General features: G+C 37.0%; 1 protein-coding gene across 25 annotated transcripts in view; it reads left to right on the top strand.

The window, feature by feature from the left end:
* Window positions 1-26,732, top strand: part of RIMS1 (regulating synaptic membrane exocytosis 1) — a 306,557-nt gene extending 279,825 nt beyond the window's left edge. For all 25 annotated transcript variants that reach the window (XM_071444977.1, XM_071444896.1, XM_071444890.1 and 22 more), the window contains 5 exons: window positions 17,086-17,227; window positions 20,714-20,826; window positions 23,173-23,274; window positions 23,968-24,107; window positions 24,499-26,732. In XM_071444977.1, the coding sequence (XP_071301078.1) occupies window positions 17,086-17,227; window positions 20,714-20,826; window positions 23,173-23,274; window positions 23,968-24,107; window positions 24,499-24,717 (716 nt within the window). In that variant the 3' untranslated portion in view covers window positions 24,718-26,732. The remainder of the gene's footprint in view (window positions 1-17,085; window positions 17,228-20,713; window positions 20,827-23,172; window positions 23,275-23,967; window positions 24,108-24,498) is intronic.
* Window positions 26,733-27,049: the final 317 nt, after the last annotated feature.

The raw sequence follows: 27,049 nt of genomic DNA, 5'->3' as shown, positions 1-27,049 counted from the left end.
TGTGTGTGTGTCTGTCATATTTTTGTATTAATTGTTTGCACAAAAGGAACCATTAATATGTTTATGTTAAAGAAGGTGAGGTTGTCAGCCTCAGAAGTAGTGCCATGAAAAATCTTTTAGAAGCCCATTGGTTAATTGTTTTAAATGTAATCAAATGTCTGGTGATCTCCTTAAATATCCTACCTCTTTTGATGAGCAAATGTCATCATTAAAACTAATACTATGTAATTGCTATGAATCTTTCCAGTCAAAACAAAAACTGAATAGATGGAATGACACAGTGAATTGTAAATTTCTTGTAACTTGAATTAGTTGTGCTCTCAGCACAACTGTCATGATCCAAGCCTTTCATACATTGTCATCAGTCAAGTAGAATATGTAATAACAGCACCTGTGATACAATGTTTATGATGAAAGTATAAGTACTTAAATAATTTTTTTTGTGCACCATTAATAAATTACTTTTTTCTAGGATATGGAACTGCCAGTTTTTGCATGCTGGAATATAATAATGCTTTTAGTCTTGAAAGGGCAACTGGGGAGCACAGCAAGCTGAAATGTGCTGCCACTCTCCCAGTGCTGCCCTGTGCCTGGTGCTGGTACACTGAGCAGTAAATATGTTCTCTTAGTCTTACCTGGAGGTTGTGTGCCAATGTTTTTGACAATACTATGCTGTCTTAGTATTGTTTTTTGCTTATAGTTGCAAATAGTCTGTTGCTAGAAGAGTAAACAATATTTGGACAGCATGAAGTTTAGTTGAGTTAAAAGGGAGGAAGAGAAACAGGAAGGCAAATCAAATGTCCAGCTGGATCAGTTGTTGATCCCATTAGGGAGGCTGAATGATGACAGGGGAGACTGAGAGGGAATCTCATCAATGCATATGAATATCTCAAAGATGGGTGTCAAGCAAGGAGTAACAGCCATAAACTAAAACCTAAGGAGGCCCACCTCAGCACGAGGAAGGACTTGTTTACATTGAGTGTGGCAGAGCACTGGCACAGGCTGCCCAGGGAAGTTGTGGAGTCTCCCTCTCTGGAAGCATTCAAGACCCACCTGGAGGTGTTTCTGTGTAACCTGCTCTAGGTGACCCTGCCGTGGCAGGGGGCTTGCTCTGGATGATCTCCAAAGGTACCTTCCAACCCCGGCCATTCTGTGATTCTGTGATATCAATTTAGGGTGACAGATGTGACATCTCCTGACTTTCTTCTCATGTTTTAGTCTTTATCTATGTTCATATGGTGCCCATGACTACAATGTTGACAGTACTTATGACAGAAGCCATGTGCCATAGAGAAGTAGGATCATCAGTTTTTGTTAGAAGAACTATGTATGAAATGAAGTTGCAAAACTGAGAAGTGAACATTGATGCTTTGCACTGTAACATTCTTTTTCCACTTAAAGAGCTTCCCACAGGCATGCCAGTCAACATGTTAGCTGCACAGGTAGTTTCTTTTTATGCATAAAAATGGTCTCCTTGTTGGTGGGATATGCTTATTTTTAAGAAAACGTCTTGAGAGTTTGATGCTTAAAAATCCCATTGATTTCAAGGCTTAAGAATTTAGCAGCCCAATAAGACTGTTCTGTAGAATAAATGGATGATCTTTTGCAGATATTTTCCTGTTGTTCAAAGTTTTCTATTCTCTTAGTGTTGTAGTAAGAGTATAGCAGTCATTTTGCAATCCCGACTGGAGCAAGAACTGCTATGGCTACTATTTAAATATGTACTGTTGGACTTTGTAGTGCAATTTGGTTTATGTGCTCTTAATTTATGTTCTGAATTTTATAGTTCATGTCAGATCTCTTTAGTAGTAGTGATGGTGGTTCTTTGTTCTTTGCATTGTTGGCAGCCATAGACCTTAAAGCTTTTTACAAAGGAACGGTAAGTGCCATTGTCCCCTTTTATTGAGGAGCAAACTTCAGGACTGCAAGATCTACTGAAAATCACACAGTCTGCAGAAGAGCCAAGACTTCCTAAAAAAGCTTACAGCTTTAACTGCGAGATTAAAAGATATTTGTAACTGTTTGACAGTAACATGGTGTGCATGTATGTGTGTAACCAGTTGTATGTAATCTTTACACAGGGGTATTGCTTTAAGGAAAGAGTCTGTGGGACATTAAATTTCCATACTTTAAAACACATCTATATATCACTTACATATTAAACATGTTTAATAATGTTTACAGTATAAACCAGAACAGTGTTAGCTTTCTTCAAATGGGGATCTGTGGCTGAAAGCAATATAATGTCTGATGACAAAACATGCTGAAGTAGGACTCAGCTCTGTGCTGCTGGGGTATAATGTGGGCCAGCTTCATTTCTTCATTTCTTGTGTTCTTCCAGTAAGAATGTTTCTGTTTGGGGGATTTTAATTAATTACTCTTTAGAGGTTACTTGCATTAAGGGTAAATACCACAGATCACTCCCTGCTGTGTAAACTTAGCTAAATGAGCAAGTAGCAGTACCTGGTTAGTTGATGTTTTTTAGTGATATTATAGAAGCTATGTTGACCACGAGCTGAGTCAGGACCTGACTGTAAGAAGATTCCTAAAGTCTTTTAAGCTGGGAACTCAGTTGAACTATGAAGAAATGCATAGGATATGTGAACAGCTCATTAATTAAATTAAAACAGATTCATCCATCACTGGATTGCCTTGCAAATGTGCATGTTTATACTCACATCCTTTTGACTGTTCTTTTAGCTCATGTTTTGTACTTCAGAACATAGCATGGTGACATTTGTTATCCTTGATGGTACACTGCTGAACTCTCTGTTACAAGATGTTTTCATTACAATTGCTAGGTTTTTTTACCAAAATAAGAATTATCACTGTCAAGATGATCCTTACAAAATACCTAAAAATACTGTGGTTACCTGAATAGGAAGGTGGTATGATAAGAGATCACTTAAGTGTATACAAGATGTTCTTCTGCCCTTTGTAATTCTGAAGAAAAGCAGACCAGAATTTCACCATGATTCTGGGTTGGTGCTTTATTTATCATTGTGTTGTTGGGATGAATAGAACAGAACATAATATAAACTCACAGATCGAGAGTTGTATTAAAAACATAAGACTTTTTAATATAAATCATATCCTAGTAGCAAATATTTCAAAATTTTGGGCACCATTGTGCTGGAACAGGAGTTTGTAAGCAAGTTAACTTTGGTTTCTAAAGTGTTTTATTTTCCTCACTGTTGAACCAAAAGCCAAATAATGTCACATTACAAAGTATAGGACCTCACCATCATGAGGATACTTAATACATCATACATCAAATATGATGTATTAAGTATCCTCATGATGGTGAGGTCCAGTCCTGTGTATGCTTCATGGGGAATAGCCCCATGGAGATCTACACATGATGAACTTGGACTTGGTGAAAATTCTGCATGTTTTTGTGAATATGTAAGACAAAAAAACTTCTTCTGGATGTAAGTGAAAATAAATACTTAACAACACCACGCACTTCAGATTTGCTCTAAATAACCCATGATTTTATATTTTGTTTGATATAGTCAGCGATTCTGTGTAGCCTAAAGCTCCTTTGAGGATGACAAAAAAAAATGTGTAGAAAAGTTAAGGCCTTTGAAAAACTTTTGGTCTTCATTGGGCATCTTCCTCTTTCCCAACATGGCATTACACATAATGCAGTCTTCAGAGAAAGACTGCCCCTGGGCAAGGGTTAGAAAAATTGATTTTACTTAAAGATTTCAATGGAAAGAAAACATAAATTATTCTAAGAATTTTTCTGACTATATATTGGAAGATCTTGACTTGAGAGAAATGCTTTCAATTTTCCACTAGAATATGTTCTTGTTAAAAATTGAATACATTTATTAGAAGCTGAGGAAAAGAGGAGATATCACGAATAAAAATAATATTTTGAAGAGAGTATGCAATCAGGCACGTTGTATGAAAGGATTATTAAGTAAAAAAATTTTAGATTTGAGTCATTTTTCAGTTACATTGGCTCCTGTTACCACTGAAATGCAGATTAAAACTCATTTCAAAAGAAAGTGGAGATTGTGTTCATTACATATCTTCAGTGCTATGTCACTAACAGATAGGGTAAATCTTGTTATTGCAGACTCTTTTTCAAAAATATTATTTTTCTAATAGCTGACATACTAGTTTTGATATTTTTCAGAGCCTTAAGATGGTGTGTTTAATAACATATAATTATGGTGATATAAAGACTGGAAAATAGTTATTAAAATATCTATGTATGATATTTAAGTTTATTCAAACTCACTTTTACATTGTTCTTCTTCTGGCAGTAGCTATTTCTTTTAATTTATCAAGGAGTTTCCCAAAATTTCTGGTTTATGATATTTGCATGCTCTTGATTTCATCTTTCATTGTGATTTTATTAGAAGTTAGCTACCAATTAGATAATTGTATTATGTCCTATCAGACCTTACTTAGTCAGGAGGATAGTAATTCCAGCTTTATATAAAAAAGCTAGGCTTTATGCACTTTTTATTATTCGTTGTTTTATCTCAAATCTTCTGTCACATTAGATTTTGTTGTACCCATGGAGTTTTAAAGTCTGACCTATTATAGAGGGTATAACAACAAAACATCATGTTTCATTAAATAGTATTTCCTAATTATAAAGCAAGACTGTGCTCTGATCTTAGAGTTTACCTTATGTGATTTTGATTTATTGTGTACATAGGAATCTTTTATTTCTGTGCATATATTATGTTTAATACTTATTTTGAGAGCATCTTACCTGTGTGGAATTTATATGTCTTACTTTTCCCTTCTATTTAATTGGCCATTGCTATTTTTATACTAACCTGTACTGAACAGCAGCTACCCTCTCACACTTAAAACACACCCAAGAAGAACCACTCTCATTAATGACCACAATAATCCTAGGCAGCAAATAGAGGTTCATCTCTCGGTTCCAAGAAAAAACACTATCTGAAATAATTTGTGTAATAGAGATAATAAGAGATTAGTGCATCTGTTCCAAAGAGCCTGACCTTCAAACCATTAGCTCTGCAAGATTCAAGCACCATGGCGTAATCCTGCTATGCAAGGCAAGTTTGTTTTACTTTTGTATTTTATGATCTTCATCCATGAGGTAATATATATGGAAATCCCTGGAAAGATGTAGTACTACTTGGCTTGAGTAATAGAGTCTAAAGTTTCTCTAAAAGGCAGGTTTCTCTTTAACCAATAGTAAGCCTAGAACCATGAAAATAAGGTTTGTTAATTATATTTTGATTTTGTGCTGTGTACTCAGGGGAGCCATCTTTTTCTCTGCTATCCAAAAGTATATTCAGAATTTGAAATCTGTGGTTCATACTGGCTGATTGATTATTGCAGATTTTCATGTTTGTTATTATGATGTGGATTTGAAAATTTCCCTTTGTACAGAGCTGTGCAATTTTCTGCTGTCCTTTCTCATTTTCTTTGGTGTCAATGCTGATGTGCAAGTTTTATTTTCCAGTTTATCATTAAATGATTGTTATTTCTTCAGCTGTGATAGGTTTCTTAGTGCTCTCTATATCAATACAGCAGGAAAATTTAATGCTCAGTCATAGCATCTGCTTTTGAGTAATACACAGGGAAGAAAATGGCCTGTTAAATTGTTCAGAAGTAGTGAAATTAGCATTGTATTGTGTTTTTGTTATTAGCATACATGTAACAACATTTCTGGATATTGTATTTGTTCAAGACAAGTGCCTTTTGGTATTCATGCACAGTTGCATTAAAATATGTCTTTCATATAATGTTCTCTTTTAGTTGGCACAGCAGTATGGGAGTGTTTTCACTTCAGAAATATCTAGAAGTTTGGGAGGGAATCAGTTTTTTTTCTGTAGAGATAGGCTGTATTAGCACCACTTTTTTTTCCCCATCTCATTCTGCCTTGTATTTGAAAGGGTTTTAAAATTTTGTAAATGCTCCGTCTCTGCTTCTATTTATTGGCTGTAATTCAGATACTCTCAAATATTATTTTATTATATATATGGCTAATTCTCCCTTGTACTTATATTTCTCTTAGCTTTTTTATCATGTTTGTAACATATTATTGATGTGACAAATCTATTATAAAACAATAAAAAATCTTGCTTTGTAGTAAAAATTTAGTGTAATTTACCAGGAAAATCACAGAACAACTCTTTCTGTATTGGTGTGCTTTTTACCTCATGTCTGTTGACTGTTGTCTTATCTGCTTCTCCTTTGAGATAGGCAAGTGCTTCCTTGCTAAGCAAGGTTTGTAACCAAGAGAGGACAGCTGGGGAAAATGAGAAATGAGCAGCCATAGGGACTGCAAAAATAACCTGTAATTGTCTTTGATGGCAAAATGCAAGGTGTTACAGAAAATCCTGCTGTCTCACACTGCTCCCTACCTAGCCCAGAGATCAAAGCAATACTGATGACAGGTTTTTTGTGCTGGTGTCTGTCTGTGGCACAGCTGAACTTTTACATCTTGTCAGTAGTGTTTTCCTCAGAGCATGTTTGATAATGAACATACAAACCTTAGGATTTAATGGCAGACTTAGGCCATAGCATTCATTTGGGAAGTTTGGCTGAACGATGTGTCTCTGAAGCAGCTCTTTGTGTGCAGTTGTCCACTTTCAATAATATAAACACAAAGGGAACAATTATATCTTAGAGTTATGCAGTGTTTATCTAGCACAGATCCTCTGCCCAAGGCGTAGATGTTTTTACCCACAGATGGCTGTAACTAATGCAAACCAGACTGAGAGTAATGCCACAAAATGGCATTGGAAATGGAAACATTAAGTGACTGTCTTGCTCACTACTTACCTGTCTTAACTATTACTGTGAATAAAAAGCTGTTTCAAAAGAAAAATTTTTGCACCAGGACCACTATTAACTGATTTGAACTCTATTTGATCAAAAGAAAGAGCATCTCCTGAGTTTTCAGCCTCCTTTCTGGAAGTTATTACCTGGGCCTATCTCAGAGATAAGAGGTATTGTCCGTACGTCATCACAACCTAGCTGGCTTGGAACTTTAGGTAGTTACATTTTAAAAGAAATTCAAAAGCAAAGTAAGCATGAGCACAGGTACTTTTGCTGAAAAAGAGCTTGGTTATAGTTTACTATGGCTGAAACTTCAGTGGGATCACTGATAGTGGTACAAGAGACAGCAGTGCAAACAAGGTTACAAAAACAACATGCAAAATTTTGTCTAAATTTGTAGAAAGTTTAAATAAAAGTTTATTTGAGGTGTGGTACTTTGGAGGCTACCAAGAAAATTTACTTTGTAGAGAGTTTATTTTTTCAGGATTCAGTGGTGGAAGAACAAGCCAAGTTTTTGGTCAGCCTTTGTGTTACACATCCAGAAGAGTAAGTCAAACAGTTTTAATCCTGGAAAGGGGGTTTGGCCCTACAAATAAGAAATATTTGGAATGATTTTTCCTGGGATTAAGAGAAGAAACATAAAGGAGGAAAGGCTGTGAGCCAAGGAGCTTTCTGAGAGGCTGTAGAGCCATGGAGCTTTCCCTCTGTGTGTTTTTTATTTCAACTTTAAACCTCTGTTGAGTTTCCCTAAGCAAGAACCTGTGTGAGAGGGAACTTCTGTGCACTTGACACATGTGCAGTGCCTTGTGTAAAACTGCTCAAGGTGGCAGGCAGGGCCTGGAGCCTTTGCCAGGTGCAGGCTGAAGGCAGATCTTGGGAGACTCACATGCACACATTAGTAGCTCCCAACATCAACATTTCATTCCTACCATGGTATTGTATTGAGATAAATCTCTCCATTTATCATATTTTGGGTTTTTTTATTATTTTGGTTTTTTTATTTGATACACATCATGAGAAAATTACATACCATACAACTATGTATTTTTCAAAAAGGTAATATCACTTTCTAAGCATAATTTCTAAAATTATCAAGAAGATAACTTCAACTATTGCACTAAATAGGAAATCTGTGCCTAAGCAATGAAAATACATGGACATTTCTGCATAGGAGTGACATGAGATATACTGCATTACTACCAGGGAGGATTTTGAGTTTGTCACCTCCACAGTATTTGCAATCTTAAATGTGTCATGTGTTACTTAAATCTGTTATGTGTTAACTACCTGAAATTAACAGTTTAATTTGTGTCATTTTTCTCCTTAATTATTTTATGATACTTGAAATAACCAGAACTTTACCATAACTTGAAGATCTACAGAACTGTATTGTGCACATTTTAATTTTTTTCCTCATTATAATTCTGTTTGAAGTAGTTCTCTTATTTTGGCTTGATAAATGCTGAGTAATTTCCTTTCTCCATTCTGGCTCTAATCACCCTGAGAAGGCACATTGATCTCTACAATTTCAAATGCCAATTGATAAAGATGTGTTAAATTAATTGATTCTTAACCAGTTGCAAAATGAAAGTATAATACATTTTCAGAAGAGGGTATAAGAGAAACGGAAAAGTTTGACATAGAAACAAATATTGCAAAGTCTGTTTCCTCAAAAGGAAGTCTAAAGATGAAAGGAGCAATTAAAAAATGAAGTTCTGTTTTCAGAATGCACATGGGCATTTCAGAGGCAGTGAAACTTTAACTCTGCTGTGCTCAAGTCCCTCTAAGACAGTTTCCTCATTTAGACTTTTCTGCTGCATAGCTGTAACTTAATATTTAATGCTAATTTGATGTTTTCTCAGGTTTGCAGTTTTTCAGGTAATTTTGTACCAAATTCATGCAAAATGAATCAAAATCACCAGGACAGAGAAATGTGATTTTGAATTTCTCTGACTCCTCATCAAATTTTGACCAGCAGCATTAAAAAAATGCATAACCATTGACCAAGGTTGCTTAGAATATTTTGTGCTCTGGAGAATGCACTGCTGACTGAATTTTTTAACCTTTCAGCAATATATTACGAAGTGCTCGCTGGCAGGTAGTTCAGTACTTTTTTTCTCTGCAAGGCCCTGTAATGTAATCACAGTTGTAAAAGGAACTTGTGAGTGAAGCAACTTGATCATTCCTCGCAGTGCTGCAGTGCCAAGTGGTTACAGGATAGTGAGGGAGAGGCAACGCCAGGACCCCAAAGATTTATTCTACCCAGAAACCACACAAGTTATTTAAACAAAGGTGAAGCTGCTTTAGGTGCTGGCTGCTTCCTAAGGATTATATCATAGCCAATGTTTAATTTTGCTTAAACCAAAGGTAAGCTTGTATTTTCTGTGTTTTACCGTGGTGAGCCTGTTCACGAGTCTTGCTTTAGCAATGTATGGTAGTCTGGAGTTACAACTTTGCAATGCTGCAGTCACTAAAGAAAAACCAGAGTCGGTGTGGTACAGTGTTGATCTGATACATTAGAAATGATCTCTTGAAGGCAGGTTATTAACATTTTTAAAGGGAAATGTGATATTCACCTGGGAGTTGCTGGTAGTGGTAAAATAAAACTTAGAGGGCTTCAAAGTTGCAGTCGGAGCAAATCAAACTACTGAAAAGGTAAAGCATTTTCCTTTATTATTATCTTTCCTTATTAATTATCTTCCTTGAAAGATAATTTCACTGGTTGGTAATTGATATGAAAAGGAAGGGACTGTTCCTGAAGCTGTAATGTCTCCTGATTAGTATGCTGTGTAATTGTATTAGGGTTGAGCTATTACTCAGAAACTTTTCCACTGTACAAAAAGCCATGTAACATTTTTACTGGAGGACACTTTAGCACTAGTGGTTTTGACAGTGTTTCAATTTACTGATTTTTGAAGGTTATTGAAATAATTAGACTTTGGGCTGCCATCATGTACAGCACATAGTTCTCAGGAAATTTTTTGAAGATGCACAGTAGGAGTGAATTTCTTTATTATTGATGGCTTTTAAATTGTCATATTGGTGGTATCATCTTGCAAAATATTGTCTTTTATTAATTACAATGTCATGTTTTAATAATAAATACTGAACTCTTCGTAATTGTGAACACTTGCTTAAAAGGTCTCAAACATACTAAAATTGTAACAGCTGCCTAAAACCACAAAAGACATCAAGTTATTTAAATATGTATAAGTTCCTAATTAAATGAAATATTGATTTAGTTTATCTGAAAAATCTCCTTTTTTTTTTGCATTGCATTTCATTCTCCCCTGCTGTATTAACTGCAAGCTGTGCCCCAGCACCCTTGCCTTGGACAAATGTTATCTCTATACCATATGTCAGTTCTCTGAGAGGGCTTGGCTGGTTATAAATAATGTTGTACTATAGGGCTGTGTTTTAAATTGAAAATATTATTGTTGAAGTACTAACAGCTCTCCTGAGCTTCTTATTTCACTCTGTCTCACATTCTCCTCCCATCTAACAAAAAAGCCAGGAGTATATGAGAAAGTGAGTGCTTGATATTTTATAAACTGTTTATATAGTAAATAATTTGTTGGAAACATGGGTTTGTTGTTTTAATAACTGAATTTCATTGAAATAGGCTTTAGGAGTTGAGGAACATGGCACGTGTACCTATTATCAGCTTCACTGGCATATTCTGGTTTTATAGAGCTCTTTGCATATGTGTGAAGAAGGTAATTAAGATGCTTTCATTTCTGTATGTTTATAAATTATGCTAAGCACAATCCCAGAAGTAGAAACTCATTGCTATAGATCATCTTTGATTGCCTCATTTTGGCTGACAGACAGTGGCTCTTTTCTCTTCATTGCAAGTATGTGGACAAAAAAATTAATCTTCATAAATTTCAGAAGCCATAACTGATCTTTTTCTGACCAGACATCCTTGCTTTGCCTTAAGATACATATGTCCTGATTAAACACAGGTTTTCTTCCCTGACATGAAAAAATCATTAAGTATCAGAATAAACATATAAAACACATGCTTCTTTCTACTTTTCTTTTTTATTTTTTTTTTCAGTAAATATGTCTAAGATATCTAAAGGAGATAAAATTTTTAAAAGCAGTTGCTTAAAGTTTTGAGACTACTGTCAGGTAGTAAAAAATGGCCTGATTTTCCACTTCTTGTTTGCTTTTGTTCTGATGCTTTCCACTATTCCTGTCATTTGCTCTCAAAGTGCTACTTCTGTTTCATGCAAGTCACTAGGAGCTGTTGGATAAGTTACTTTGAAATCTCTGTTAAGAGTCTGACTCTGCAAGTTTGATTTTCAGTGAAAAATACTGTCAAAAGGGGAGATTCTGCTGTATGTACACTGTCTAAAATGCCATCAAAGCATTGATACAACCATTGACATCAATTCAGTGAAGTCTCCTTTTCTTAGAATTGGTGCTTTGCTCCTTTGGTGATTGTTCCTTTGCTCTACATATGTCAGAAAAATATATTGTGTATATTAAGGAACTAATTGCATTATCTTTTATGTATTATCTGAAAGTATTGGGAGTGAAAGGTGTTTGCCAGATGAGTTTGTGACTTTATAAATACAGTTTTGAGATAAATTTTATTCCAAACTTCTGATAAAATTTCTTATCAAGGAATTATCCCAGCTGAAAAGGTAAATATCCTTTCAAAAAGATTTTTTAATATAATTTATATAATTTTTTGTAGATTTGTTTTAATAAATAGAAATGGGAAGTATATGATGGTTTATATTTAGATTTTAAAACTCAGGATCTAACAGAATATCAACAGCATTCTCCTTTCTTTGAATATTTTGCATGCTATTTGGAAGGAACACTTGGAAGACAATTACTGCAACATTTCACGTCTTTTTACAAAGAGCATTATATTCTGGAGAGTATTGCACAATACATAGAATTGAAAGTAAAGGGAAATATTGCATGATATAAAGTCTAGAAACTTGTATTGTTGAAATTTGTATTTAAATGTCAATTTTTTTGCTATTTATCTTTGCCCATAGTCGCTACGCACTTTCAGTCTTAGTGATCAAAGTACTGCTGAGTTGATCTTAGAGATGTACACATTTTAAAAAATCAAATGCTCTTTGAACTATGTATTCTTTTTCTTCTGTCTCTGTTTTAGGACCATAAGCCAAGAGGCACTTTTTCAATGTTGTTTAAAAGCACTACATGTAAAGTGAGGGGGAAGCTGCAGAAATTGTAACCCAGCAGGTCTCCGAGCAGCTAAATTTGAAGTTTTAAAGTCACTAACACATCAGAAAGGTCCAGAAGGAAATATGCCCCTTGGCTTTTCTTTTTATAGATCTTTGAAGTTGACCCTTGCTATTCCAGTTGACATAATCTCGTTGGTGTCTCACACAGTCAGTGTACAAACAACCATATGGTCACAGTCCTGCCAGGTTTCTCTCAGAGCTGGCTTGGAGCTGCAGTCCTTTTAAGCTTTCTTTGGATGCAAGAGCATACTTGATACTGCAAATGAATTGCCCTTGAGCCCTGCAATGACACTTTTTATGATCCCTTTCATTAGTGGATTTCGCAGTGGTGCTATATCCACTAATGCTTTGTTCTCTGGTGTGTTCTTTTGAACCAGTCATGAATTCTCACATACCTGGGTGCTACATGTGTGTGAATTTGCTTCTTTTTTGGGTGCTAACCAACTAGTTGCCCTCAGGTACAATTCTGGCAATGCTCACTTAAGACACCTCTCCCCACAGGCAGCACACAGAGGCTCATGTCAGGATTGCCTTCTGCCCTGCAGTGGTCTCTAATACTGTCCTATTGACTAAGATGCCAAGCTCATGTCCTTGCACATTTCTTGTATGTTCCCTAGCCTTGACCCATGGCATGTAATATGTACCTTGGCACCTTAGATGAAAGCTTTGCTGCAGCAGCCCCTTGCCATTTCAAACTTCTGAACTGAAACAAGAGCAAAATGTAGTAACTGCCTCCAGGTACCACACAGAGAACAGAGGAAAAGCCAGGCCAATGGTGATGCCATGTGCAGCCATGCCTTTGCTAAGTGTGGCGGGGCTGGGAGGGAGGATGTCTGGCATTGTCCTCTCTGAATTGCATTTACATTTAGAATGTAAAGCTAGCTTTGAGGTATCTGTAGTAGGCCACCTTAAATCTCTAGATAATATCATTGACCCTCTCACTATAATTCTGTTGTTAATAGCTCCTGGCTCCTAGGCTTCAGAGTGATTAGGACATACAGAAATTTGAAACACATCAGATGCTTTGATATTTTGTGCAGATATAAGGTAGAGCACAGTTGCTTTTTTCTGTAATTGGTTACTCAGGTCCTGGTCTTTGTTAACTTACTTTTGTCAGGGAAAAGCAAAATCAGGCCAGTTTCTTGTCAGAGCAAACAGGAATCACTATAGACTATATTTATAATAAGTAGATGGAAATAGCACATTGCACACGCTCATCAGGGTGTTATAGCAGGACTGCTACAACCTGTTGATTAATTGCAAAATGCCTGTTGATTAATTGCAAAATGCTTACAAGCTGTATATATTTTGTAGCTGCAGGTGGCTGCTTTATAATGCTTTGGCATCAATTATTAAATCTGAAAAAATATTCATCAAATTTGCTTTTTAGTAGCTTTTCTCCAGCTTGTACCTGTTAAGCCAGGTGTTTACATGTCATTTATGCACAACAGTCTGCATCCCTGCATGAAGAAATCCTTACACAATTGACACAGCTGGTAAACACCCTGACAAGAGCAGAAAATCTCAGTATGTAATAGCATAGATATTGAACTTAAATATTTTATGAACCTGTATTATTCATGTAAAGACAGCATTCCAAAGAAATATGCAGAGCTGTTAGATTAAAAGTAATACAAGAGAAAAGTGGAAGTTTTCTAAAAGAAGTCTTATCAATAGCAGGGAAAACACTTTTATTTGTTTGGATCCCTTATTTCATTGTGCACTCAAGGCAGGACTGGAATTGTACCCTAAAGTGAGTTCACTTTAACAAGGCACCTTTAGAAACAGAAGCAGTTCCCAACTCATCTCCCTCCCTCCCTCCCAGGACATGGTTTTGCTGAGAAGTTTAGAGGAGCAGACTAACAAGATAAGCCATGTCTTGACTTTTTGTGTTAAAATTGGAAAAATTATGTATTATATAATGTAAGATATAATAAGATGCATAAGTGACCAAGATTAAAACTTCCAAAACCTATGCAACAAGTATTTTGATTCTTATCAATGGGCAAAAGCAATTTTCTGTATGCCAAAAAGCTCTTGTTGTGTTTCATCATTCTGTTGTGTTACTGTTATATTTATGATAGTACTTCAGAATATTAAGATTGAGGTTATAAAAGTAAATAAATTGGAGGGCTGTATTTTTCCTGGGAAACTGTGTGTATTAATAGCAGTTATAAGGGGAGGCAAAAAGATGCTTTTGATTCTTCAACCTGAAAAGTAAAAATGCTGATGAGAAAAGAGAAAGAAGTAAAATCTGGGACTGTAAGACAGACAGCAGTGACTTGAAAAGTACTTGGAAAAAGACAATCTGGTACTTGCTGCTCAGCTAGACAATGTTTTGGCCATGCACAAGGATTCCTACTTCAGGGTCTGTGCTTTTCAAATCTGTGGAGCAAAGAAGTGTGTTTAAACAGCAGTACCAATGTTATCCATGACAATGTAACATTACTCTTTGAAAAAAAAAAACCATCTGCTATTTTCAATCTCTACTGTGGCTCAAAGCTAAAATATTATTTTTTGTAATTTAGCGAATGGATATTTTTACATTTTATTTCTATGACTATATTCATTATCTGTCCCAATAACCTGGCTCTCACTGCTAAATTTCTAAATTTCAGCATCCACCATGTTGTCCAGGTGGTCCAGAACAACATATCTTTACTAATTTGTGCCAAGACCATGGTGGTCCTGTAGCTACCTCTAGAGTCTCTTCATTTACTTTTCCTGAGCCCTGAATACTCATAAACAACACTATTCAGCTGAACACATTTCAGGCTCTGCTCTATTATATGTTCCAGGTCATGCTGCCTGATCTGGCTGGCTCTGAAATGCAGGCAGGGGGTAAAACACATAATCTCACATGCTTGTAGGAGCAGATGGAAACAGACAAATTTTCAGACAGGTCCTGGTGAGAGAGAGAGAGTGAGATTGAGAAAACAGTATGGGTGCATACCTACAGAAAATGTGAAAATCCCACTTTGGAGTACAACTCAGTATGTGGCTTATACTTCCTAGGTGCTGTTTGAGTTATTTTTGAGGCTCATCCTGCCTATCATTATTGATATGCTGAACACACCCTCAGTTTTTAATGAGAAAGTTCAGGACCAAATGCAGCATCTGAGTTTCTACATACTGAGTCACTGAAGCTCCAGCAAATCCCTCCCACAGCCACCTGCCCTGTGCAAGAGTGGAGCCTGGTGTGCCTGGTGTACCTTGCCTACCCTACTCTACCTCACAGGTTAATGTGTTTTCAGCTGACCAAGGACTGGCAATGTGGATGAGCTGTAGTGGCCCACAGGAAAACCTCAGAGCTGTTGGCCTTAGAAGGGAGGAAAGGATCTCTGGTGGTAGCTGATCTCTTCCACACAGAGGCATTTGGGTGCGGCTTAGTGGCTGTAGGTAAACAAACTCTGGTCCAAAAAGCTTAAGAGGGAAAGCTCAGCCCCTTTCACTGTGGGCATGTCTCCTCTGAGCCCAATATAGTAATTCTTTCACTTTGGCCATGTTTGCTGCTCCCCTGAGAGCTTCAGAGAGGTTACTCTGATAGCTCTATGTTATGATTTCTCCTTGCCCTCCACCAGCTGTGCAGACTCAAAGATCAAGGGCCAGCTATCTCCACAGCATGTTTAAACACTCTGGGAATGGGCAGGCTGCGTGGAGGCTACAAAAGCCTTAAGTTTTATTGTGATGAATAAGATCTGTCAAGATCTATCAGTTTCAAACATCCACAATGTGCAACACGAAGGTGAAAATTTTTTCAGAGCAATTCAGTCTCCACAGCAGGTGGAGATGGAAGAAATATTTGCTTTTCATCTGTTTCCCTGAGCAGGCCATGAAAAATATGCACACAGACTTTCCAGGGATGAATAAAGGAGCGCTGAAATGAAGGGGTAAACACAGAAGAATGTTGTAGCATGTACTTAGGTGAAACTTTGTAAAATCTATTACTTTCTGGGAGAAAGTAATGTTACCTATTGAAGTTTTGGTACATATTTTGAACTAAATTGAAAAAAAAACCCAGGACAATGAGTTTGAAGACAGCACATTTTATTGCATCACATGGAAGCTTTGGTGGAAGAAATTTAAAGATCATTGAGAACAACTGTCATCATCTAGAAGACTAATTTCTGCCGTGTGACTGCAGAATTCACTCTAGATCAGCCATAGCACATAGAGAACCTGTAAAGGACTGGAAGCTCTTCTTGCTCAAGGGAAACATGAAAACTTATGGGTGAAAATCAAACTGCATTTTAAAGGATGTGGGATAGAAGCTTTACCAAATGGATGAAGTCTTTAAACTATTTCAAAATATTTACATTACTTTTTAATCCTACAGTTGCAAGCCTAGAGTCTGACTGTCCAGAGAGGCTGTGGAGTCTCCTCACTGGAGATATTCAAGAACTTTTTGGACACAATCCTCTGCAATGGGCTGTAGGAAGGAGGGAGGTTGAACCAGATGCTCCACTGTGGTCCTGTCCAGCTTAACTATTCTGTGGTTTCCCAGACAAATTCCCCAAGAGTTATTTCTGTTTCAGAACTGCTGAGATCATATGTTCTGTAAAGTCCACTGTTTACTTTGAAGACATTTTGTGGTGAGAAGTAAGATTTTGCTAAGTCAAAACACATTATTATATTTTTGATACTAAGTATCTTAGTGTTTAACATTTTTCTGTGGAATTCATAGAGGATTTTTTTCCCTTTTTTTATTTTCTGTGAGAATTGTATCTTCTTTTGCAGTCACTCAACCTAGCAAGGTGGCTAGAGGCATATTACCAAGTTTGTGGTTAGTAGACAGTATCACAACCTGTCTACATTCCAACTGTGTAATGGCTATTAACAAGACATCTAATTTTTAACAGTTTGCCCTAATGAAGATCTTCAGGTTGCAGCCTTTTAAAGAGAAGTCGTTTCCAGTTTGTAACTGAGGAAGAGAGATTGCTTCTTCAATCAGAATAGTTTTATGTTAGTAAATGAGAATGACCAAGTCAGATCACTGTTCTTGGGTGAAAACTGCAAGAGAAGGCTTTGCTCTAAATTATTCTAACTATTGCTTCTTTTTCTCTGCTTTCAGAGGCTGGAAGCAAGAAGCTAAAGAGCACGATACAGAGAAGCACAGAAACAGGAATGGCAGCAGAGATGAGAAGTCGTATGGTTCGACAGCCAAGTCGAGAATCCACTGATGGCAGCATAAATAGTTATAGCTCCGAGGGCAAGTAAGTGGCATTAAAAATATCAGTAATGTAGGAGATGTTTCTAATGAAGTAGAAGTTTCTTTCCCATTACTTGGGATGTCCCAAACTCTAGCTGAAGAGAATAGCTCTGTGTAAAGATTCTTCCTCTTGAAACATTTGAAAAACTGAACCATTTTAGGTACATAACACAAATTTCATGGAAATTGAAATTGAGACAGAACTTCTTAAAAATTCTTATTTTCCCTGTCACCCAGTGAGGCATTTTGTTCATCAAAAGACAACTAAATTAAGACTGCATTTTTAAAACAAAACACAGGGGTGCTTTTTCTTTGAGATATGTTGGGATTACCTCATAGTTAAACTTCAGATGTTGTATATGAATCCCTGTGATATGAAACTCTGTTCAGTAGTACTAGATACAAAGAAAGTTTAATTTGGAGTTGTTCCAAGTCTCTTATTAAGAGCTGTAAACCCAGAGCCCAGCTGCCCCATCAGCTGAAGTCAGACAGCTGTGGGGAATGGGGCAGCTGTTTGCATTCGCTGCTGAAGTTTGAAATGTAGGAAAGGAGAACAAAGGCAGTTCTGACACAAAAATGTGCAGGAATGTTCCAGCATCCTGACAGTTCTCAGTGGGACTCTTACTGCATGTGTCAAGGTGTAGTGGTTACTAGGGAATTCTTAGAAGATGACTCCCCAAATAAAGGGGAAAATGGGGGTGGGCAAATGCACCTTTATAGACCTGGAAAAAAATGAGAGATTTTGACTTCTTGGCTTCACTTTTTTGTATGCTTACTGTGTTACCACTATTGCTAGTGCATATTGTATGAGGCACAAAGAGCCAAGGCTGCTGTGGTGGCAGTGGCAAGGATCTGTGTAAAGGTGCCTCAATCATCAGATCTTCTCACCACTCTAATTTTTTTTGCAACACTGGAACAGGTTGCCCAGAGAAATTGTGGATAGGCTTATCATTGGGAGTGTTCACAGCCAGGTTAGATGGGGCTTTGAGCTACCTGATCTAGTGAAAGGTGTCCTTGTGCATGGCACAGGCATCAAAACTTGTTGATTTTTAAGGTGCCTTCAAACCCAAACCAGTCTATAGTTCTGTGATAATGCTAAGATTTTTAAGGGCCATGTAAGAAAAATAGGCTCCATCATGACTAATTCAAAACCAAAGCAGATAAAGACTAGATGAAGAATGAGGGACAAGAGTAAAATATCCCAATGTTTTCCCCATTATGATTCCTTGACTGGCCATTACTTCTACCCTTTCAACACTTCACCCTGCCATTCTCCTTCCCTTCTCTTAGGCTGGAGTGTCAATCTGTAGGGCACCAGTTACTCACCTTGGTGACAAAGGGCAAATAAACTGGACCCTTTAGGGAGGAGCTGGGGGAGCCTGTTTCCCTGGTTAGCAGTGGAGAGGAGAGGTGGGAGCCCAGCACTAAGGCTGAGGACATTTTCAGTGGAACAGCTTAATCCTCTGTTCCACTCTCATTGTGTGTAAGTAGATTGAGCAGGGCTGGGGCAGCTAAGGTCTGGATAGGGAGGTCGCAGCAGGCATCTGCAGGACAGAAAGGTAGAGCCATAAATTGCTGATTGGAGAATCAGCCTCTGAGTAAGGCAGTGAGGAAAGCAAGCTTGAGAAGAGAACTGAATGCTTGCACCCCAGGTACCTTGTCATGTTCTTTTGCTTGACCCTTAACTGGAGTTTAATGGATTAGACTTAATACACATTAAGATTAATGTGTACTTCCAACCTTCATTATCATATGTGTAGCCAGAAGTGTGGTCTCAAGTGAATATTTTCAATGTTGTTAGTCAGCCTGTGGCAAAATGTAACGCATTTTTGGAAAAAAGGCCAATGAAACAAGCAAGAAACATCTCATAGCAGACAAGAGTGAAAGGATAGTGCCACTGGGGAGAGAAGCAGATAGTATCTTGGTGTTGAACTGAAAACCTTGAGATTCTTTTCTTCCTCCAACTAAAGAAACCATATTAAAAAAAAAAATCCAAATTAAATTTCTGTGAAAAAGCTTACCTTTTGGAAAATAAAGAGTTTTCTAAATAAAAACGTTGTGCCAAGGGAATGGCATGAAGCTGAATCAGGGGAGATTTAGGTTAGATGTTAGAAAAAGTTTTTCTGCCCAGAGAGTGGTCACGGCAACAAGCCTGACAGAGTTCAAGAAGTGTTTGAAAAATGCTCTCAGGCACTTGGTGAGATTTTTGGGGCTGTCCTGTGCAGGGGCTGGAGTTGGACTTTGATGATCCTTTCCATCTCAGGCTAGTCTATGATTCTATGATACTTTCTGACCAGCTTTAGTCACTGACAGTTAATAAGTTTAATGCAGGCACAGAAAGAACAGTTAGTCTTCAAGAGAGGAATGGACTTTTTTTATGCAATTACTGGGTTTGCAAAGAACTGTGAACTGAATGGCTGAAGCACAAAAGCGTGATGTGCAGAAACTAAAGCTTTTAATACTAGGTGCTTTTGGATTTATTAGGAAGTTTGTTATTATCTTTGAAGTCTAATGGGGAATTTCATTTGAGGAAGAAGAAGAAGTGGTGGATGGCCTGCTGGAGAATACGTTGTCTACACTTGGTTCAGAGTCTGTTCTTTTATTTCTCATAATTTTTATAAGGAAGTCAAAGCGGAGTCTTCCCAACATGGATCACTCTTTCTCTGTTTTTTTCTTTTGTTATTGTTTGGAGACTGTATATCTATTAAAAAAAAAAAAAAAAAAAAGTGGACACTATGGAATATAAGAAAGCAGCTTGGCAAAGAACACATTATAGCATCATAGAATAGCTTGAGTTGGAAAGGACTGTAAAGGTAATTTAGTCTAACCCCCTGCCCTGGGGAGGGCCATCTTCAAGATGAGGTTGCTCAAAGCCCTGTCTAACCTGGCCTTGAATGTTTCCATATACACTGTGCTGATGTATTCAGTTTGTATTGTGACAGAGGGTGCAGAGCAACTGCAGATCCAGATTTGTCTGCCAGAATATTTTGGCTAGAGAGTGGCATTAGGTTTAGCTCTAATCACCACTATTGCTACTACCTGCCAGTTTACTGCTTCATTAAACAGCTGCAGCTGTTTAATGTATAATTTAGTGTAGACATCTGTTTTCCTGTTTGTTCTAAGTGATGCAGATGGGGTTTGGATCAGTGTAAATCACACACTCACTAATGAAGAACAGGCTATGAAATTTCATGAAGCTTTTTATATTCTCCCATACAAGGTCATAGTCTTTTTACCTATCAAGCTCTTCACTGCTCCTGGAGACTTCCTTAGCAAGACCTATTTTATGGACTACTTTAAGTTGATGTGCAGAGTCTCTACACTGCTTTGGGGTCCATGGGAAACAGATAATTCCTGATGCTCAAGAATGATTTGTGGTTGTGCGTCCTGAGCTGCTTGCCTTGTATCAGTAGTACTTTTGTGGTAAATACTGTAGGATGACAGAAATTGATCCTGTTCTTATGCTTAACCAGCTTCTATTTTGTTTCAGCTTAATATTTCCTGGAGTACGGCTGGGCGCTGACAGTCAGTTCAGTGATTTCCTCGACGGACTGGGACCTGCACAGTTAGTAGGCCGACAAACACTAGCAACCCCTGCCATGGGTAAGAATTATATGTTCTCCTCTGTTAAATTAATAACAAGACAACTAACTAATGCACACACTGGCAGACTACAGCACCAAAGGGATTTTTACTAAATGTCCTCCTTCGTTGTCACCATGAAGGTCCTATCTGCAGTCACTGGTGTTCCTATCATGGCAGCACCCAAAGTGGGGTGAGAAACTGTTTGCTCCATTTGAGGTACTGGCTAGTCTTATTTGCAATTTGAAGATGGGAGTTTTACTTCTCACACAAAAGTATTGTGACTTCTCCAATCCTAGCTCGCTGCAAAATCTCAACTGTTCAGAGTTTGTATTTACTTGAAACAGATTATATTGGATGTGAGAGAGGGTTTCTGGCCAAACTGCACTTTTCCAAGTTTAGTTCATCTAGCTCCAGAAAGTGAAAATTCTGGAAATATTTGCAGTGACCAATAATCAGTCACTGATAAAGCCAGTGCTTGTCATGAGAGACACAAAGTCCTTTGCTACAACAGCTGCTGGGGGCTATCTGTGATCTCTATTTTCCAGACCAGTCTATAATTTCCTTTAGCAGCATTAGCTGTAGCTTGTTTATGAACAGGGTATGAGTTGTAGAAGGAGTAACAGAGTGCAGAACTGTGTAATAAGTATCTTTGGACACATTTGGGGTTGGAGTTTTTTTGCATTTTTTTGCTTATATATGAGAAGTTCTTAGACATGCTTTAAATGCTAATTGAGGAGTCCTTGATCCACTACTGTAATAATACTTCTCCTGTTGGAAATTGTAAATGGCCAATGCTTCAATACAACTGTCTTGGTAAACCAGCTTTAGGAAGGGCTACTGAGACACATCTGAAAAAGGAGAGAAACGGAAAAAAAAATTACAAAAAAGTGTTCCCTTCCCAACTGATGAGCAGAAGGAAAACTATATTGAGAATGCTTTGAGCACCCTCTAAGGCAAAACTTGCTGTATACATCCAAATGACTGCTACTAAAGCATTCATAAAATATTGAACTTATTAAATTAACATTTTTATTATTATTTTGGAAGAAAATATATTAGTGATATTATTTGTCCAATAAATATCTAAATGGCTTTTTTGGCATGCATATAAGTGTCTACACTTCTTCTGTTTCTTTTTTTAATTTTGTTTTGTGACTAAAGATTTTTCTGCAGATAACTTGAGCAAAACGTTTATTTTGACTTTTTTTATAACTTTATCTACTATAGGCTCAAGTAGATAGTGCTTTTGGCCCACAAAAAGCACTCCATCGTGTTTTTAAGCAATTTTTAGAAGATCTGCTCTGTGCTATCCTCATTAGTGACCATTTGAAGATGTTTGGATTATTGCACCCCCTTCTGGTTACCTGTTGCATGTTTTATTGTGGATATGAGACACAGACGTGCTCTTAAGAAGCCTTGTTGGAATTTTCCTCTGAACTATTTTTAGTGCAAAACATGGCTGTGTTTATTCAAGCAAGGTTTAATTGATAAAAAAATCTTTGTTGCTGCTCTGTCATACCTCACATACCAAGGTATAAACACTGCTTTAATATGCTGTTAGAGAAACGTGTGAAAATCTCATGCCCAATTAATTTCAAAATGCTGTTTCTCTAAATCCATACTCCAAATTCTATAGTTCAGGATCAGCTATTTCAGAATTTTTTTTTTAGACAATCAGAGCTTACATATCAAATATATACATTCTCACATGTTTCAGGGATGTAGCTCATTTATTTGCTCAAGTGTAATGTAGCTGCTCATGTCATACTGTGCATTTTTTATTCTAAATGGCCTATTTTAATCTAAGTTATATTTCTACTCAGCTGATTCCATGATATATGAAAGCATAGAGATACAATGTTTTGAGCATCAGTACATAGTTTACTGCCCTTGTATTTTATTGATCTAGATCAGAACAGTGCTTAGTCTCAGAGTAAGCAGTTCCCTTTTTCTGCAGGAAATGTCAGTTGTCAAAACTCAGGCAAGGAAACAAGTTTGACTGTTCAGAAATGAAAACAGTTTCTTTTTTTAACATGTTGTGACATTTTAGTAACACCAAAAATGTGTGTGAAATATTGATAAAAATTGGAAAATTGTCACCTGTGTGCTTGGTGGAGACTTTTGAAGAAAAAATACCTCTTTTTAGCTGGTATCAACTGTATACCTAGAGAGGGAACCATGCTCCCTAAGTATATATTATTTAGTTCTTGTTTAAGGATGGAGAAGCTAAAGGGATCATCAGGAGACACAACAAGCACAGTAATGCAGAAGAATAATATAAAACTACTCTTTCTCACTCTTATACCTTCTCTCCTGTGCTGTACTGCTTCTCTAAAACATGGGCTTCTTTCTTCTCCCTCTCAGGTGACATCCAGATTGGAATGGTGGATAAAAAAGGCCAGTTAGAAGTAGAAGTCATTAGAGCCCGTGGCCTCATCCAAAAACCTGGCTCCAAATCTACCCCAGGTATGGAAAAAAACTGTACACAGCAATGCTTCAAGAAGGGAGCAGCTTGTGCTAGTGTTCCTGTCAGTGTCAATGATTTACATAACGTATATTGTAATAATATGGTATCATTTTTTATAAGGACATTTGCTGAAGTTCTAGTTATCTATAGAAACAATTACAGAGGAGATTTAGAATCAATACCCCAACCACTGCTTATTGTAAAATCTGGAACAGTTCTTTTAGATAACATTTAGTGAAGATGGTACTTTGCAAGCTCTTTAGGAGCTAGAGATGAAAGTGCAATTCGTGTCTGTGTCATTGGAGTGGCAAAGTCTTAAAGGTTCCTTTTGCTTTGAACTATCTCTGACCCCTAAGCCTTTACAGAGAATCCAAAATAGCTGTCAGTGATAGCTAAATTCTGGAAAAAGAAAATGTTTTTAAAATGACTGACATGAAGTGTAATTGTTGTCAGTAAGATCTTAGATCATTACATTCAAAGTTTATGAAAATCAAATTGATTTCTTGTGGGCTGTGTCATCTTTTTTATTAATATAATTGTATTCAGATTATGAAATAATGATAAAAGTGAAGATAAAATGAAAATAATGTGTGTAATTTTCTTTCTACTCTGCTTCCTTTTAAGGCATTTGTCCTCCATTTCAGATGTGTACTGTAAGTCCAAACATAACATTCTTGATGTTCTGTTTGCAGCTCCGTATGTTAAAGTGTATTTACTGGAAAATGGAGCATGTATAGCTAAGAAGAAGACAAGAATTGCAAGGAAGACACTTGATCCTCTGTACCAACAGACACTGGTTTTTGAGGAAAGTCCACAGGGTAAAGTCCTTCAGGTCAGTTTCTTCTTAATCCCATTTTAGGCTGTCATTTGGGGAACCACTTACATGTTTACTCAAATTTAACGAGTATGTGTAAATCCATTCCAACTCATTAAGCATTTAATTTTATAAATACCATTACAGACATCCTTGTGGCTTGTGGTTTCAGAGTTGCAAAATGTCTTATTGCATTAAACATTTTCTCTTTTATTGACTTTTGTTCCTGTCCTGCCATGAGGTTTTCCCATGAAAGGGAAGCAGTCATTCACTCTTGAGAATAACATTGTCCTTACATTAACACATATAACAGCAAGAGTGAACATACATAAGCACAGGTTTAAGTATATAACCCTGTATAAGCATGGATTTGAGGACAATCATGAACCTTAATTTTATATTCTTCCAGGTAATAGTCTGGGGAGACTATGGCCGAATGGACCACAAATGCTTCATGGGAGTTGCCCAGATCCTTCTGGAGGAACTGGATCTGTCCAGCGTGGTAATAGGCTGGTATAAATTATTTCCACCTTCATCACTAGTGGATCCAACATTGACTCCCCTGACACGTAGGGCTTCCCAGTCATCTCTGGAAAGTTCAACTGGGCCTCCCTGCATTAGATCATAGTAGCAGGTGCTGTCTATTCAAAACATCACCCAGGATAACAATTGGAACCAGATATTCACATGACAAGAAACACTGTTGGAGAGAGACAATCACTTCCGTTTTTGCTTGTAGTAGTTATCCAAATGTATGTCTGTCTGTTGAGAGATGGCTTAAATTGACAGAACAAAGGTATATCACATACAGCTAATCTATTAGCAGCTACCACTGATGCTTATAATGATTAAAAAAAAAAAAAAAAAGAAAGAAAGGAAAAATAAAAAATGAGAGGGACATTTAGATTCGATCTAAGTCAAAGATGACCCAAACTGGAAGCTCTCACTCTGTTAACAATGTTGTTTTTTCACATTCTGAGAGAGCCCTCAAGCAGTGTTACCTTCCTGGTGTTTCAGCAGTTTTTCTGTACTTGTCACTTCCACTAGTTTTTTGCCACGTGATTCTGCTAGTTTTGTAGAAGTCCTCACAATGCTAACAGAGACCCTTCCTTTCTTTTTCTAAACCAAACAAAAAAGGGCTGAAGCATATCTCTGTAAGCATCGTTAAAGTGTTCAACAGCCACAGTTACAATTCCAGCGAGTTCAAATAGCTCCTCGGTTCTGGTACTTACAAGTCTTTCATGTGGGAACCCAGAACAAATGACAAATCTAAGTTATATTCTTTAAAATAAAAATCATCACAGTGCCACTTTTTCTTTGTAAAAAGCAGATATGTTTGCATTATATATATATAAAATAACTTTTCTGTTTATGATGTTTTGCATGGAAGAATTTTGAAGAATTCTGCAACTACTGCTGGGGACTGGTATAAAGCAGCTTTAGTCTTAATTTTGACATTAAATATGTTACTGGTAATGCAATTTTCCTCCTAGAATTGGAGAGGAAATACTTATGTTTCTGTGTATAAATGTATATTTGACTTCCCAAAATGTTGACCAGGAATGAATTGAGCATATGACACTTTCAGCTGTACCCAGGCTTCTCTGATGTGTGTCGCTTCAGACACACCTGTCTGCCCTGGATAGAGCATGGTATGAGTTGTTCAGTGTTTCACTGGAGATTCCAGTTGAAATATTCTGCACTTACTAATGTTTTTACCAAATTTCAGTTTACATTTCTTTGAGATTGATGCAAGCACAAGGCTTGATTTTTTAACGCAAGATATCTTACTTTTTGGAGAAAAAAAAATCAAATTTCAATTTGCTTTTTATTCATTTGAGTTCTTCTTGGCCTTGAAATCCCTTGTGATATTCTGTAAATGTGCGAAGAACTGCAGATTCCTGCAGGTGCATTGATATGTTTCCCCTCCTTTTACAGGCCATTGAATTTTGTGATCACACAAATAGAGCAGCATGACTTGGAACTGTTCAAAGCTGCATGCACGTTTTGTAAAAAGAGATGAAAAAAGGTTATTTAATAATGTATGTTAGTTCCACATAGGCCAGCTTGTATGTTGCATGTACTTGTACAGTTTGCTCGTAATTACTATACTGAAGTAACCAAGAAATCTAAGCCATCCATTTTTCTTATAGACATTTTGCAGGTTTTAGCCAGGCTAGGTCTGTGGGTCTGGTGCTAAATGTCTATAGATGGACTTTATTTTTTACCCTATGGAAAACGTGATGTAGTACGGACCAAATTCCTTCTAATAACTATTTTGGTGTAGATTCCTACTGTGGGGCTGTAACACATGTAGAAACTGTGTACACACTAGGTTTTAATTCATAGACATACTGCCTGCACCAAGTGAACTATTTATTATTACTCAACACATGGGAATTATTCTGCCCATCTTTCCATAGGGCACAGATTGGTTACTGCTCGACCTGCTGAGCAGGAAGAACTCAAGCATTGGTGCACTACTACTAGATCCTGTTCTGTCTTAGTGGACAAAAACCAACTAGCTATAATTCGATAGTATCTTTCTATTTTGACCACTTGTCTTAACACTCCCCTGTGCTTTTAAATGAACTTCCAACTCATGTTATGTAAACATGTTTAATAAAATTTACTTTTCATGTCCAGTGTAGTAGTTGTGCTCTCTGTATGTTCTGAGGTTCATCTGTGATTCTGCTTGCTGCAGGACTGTGTGATATGTGTTAAGGAACAGTAAAATAGGTAATTTCTATGGTTCTTTTGATTGCTGTAATAGTGTATGTTGAAATCTGGGGCCAAAAACTGAGGCCTGGTGAAAGTCATGTTTGGTTGGCTTCCTTTTCCCTGAGAAAGCAGCCAAATTGTGCTCTCATTTGTTGAAGCAGGCAAATTGAAGTTAAAAAAAAAAAAATTAGCCAAATTATTATCTATTGAAATCAAATCAATTTCTTGGAGAGGAATGA

Source organism: Agelaius tricolor, unplaced genomic scaffold (assembly GCF_023055355.1).
Source record: "Agelaius tricolor isolate 1412-34295 unplaced genomic scaffold, bAgeTri1.0.p SCAF_1, whole genome shotgun sequence".
Lineage (NCBI taxonomy): Eukaryota > Metazoa > Chordata > Aves > Passeriformes > Icteridae > Agelaius > Agelaius tricolor.
The sequence above is the reverse complement of the archived record's forward strand: the minus strand, read 5'-3'. Positions and strand labels throughout refer to the sequence as shown.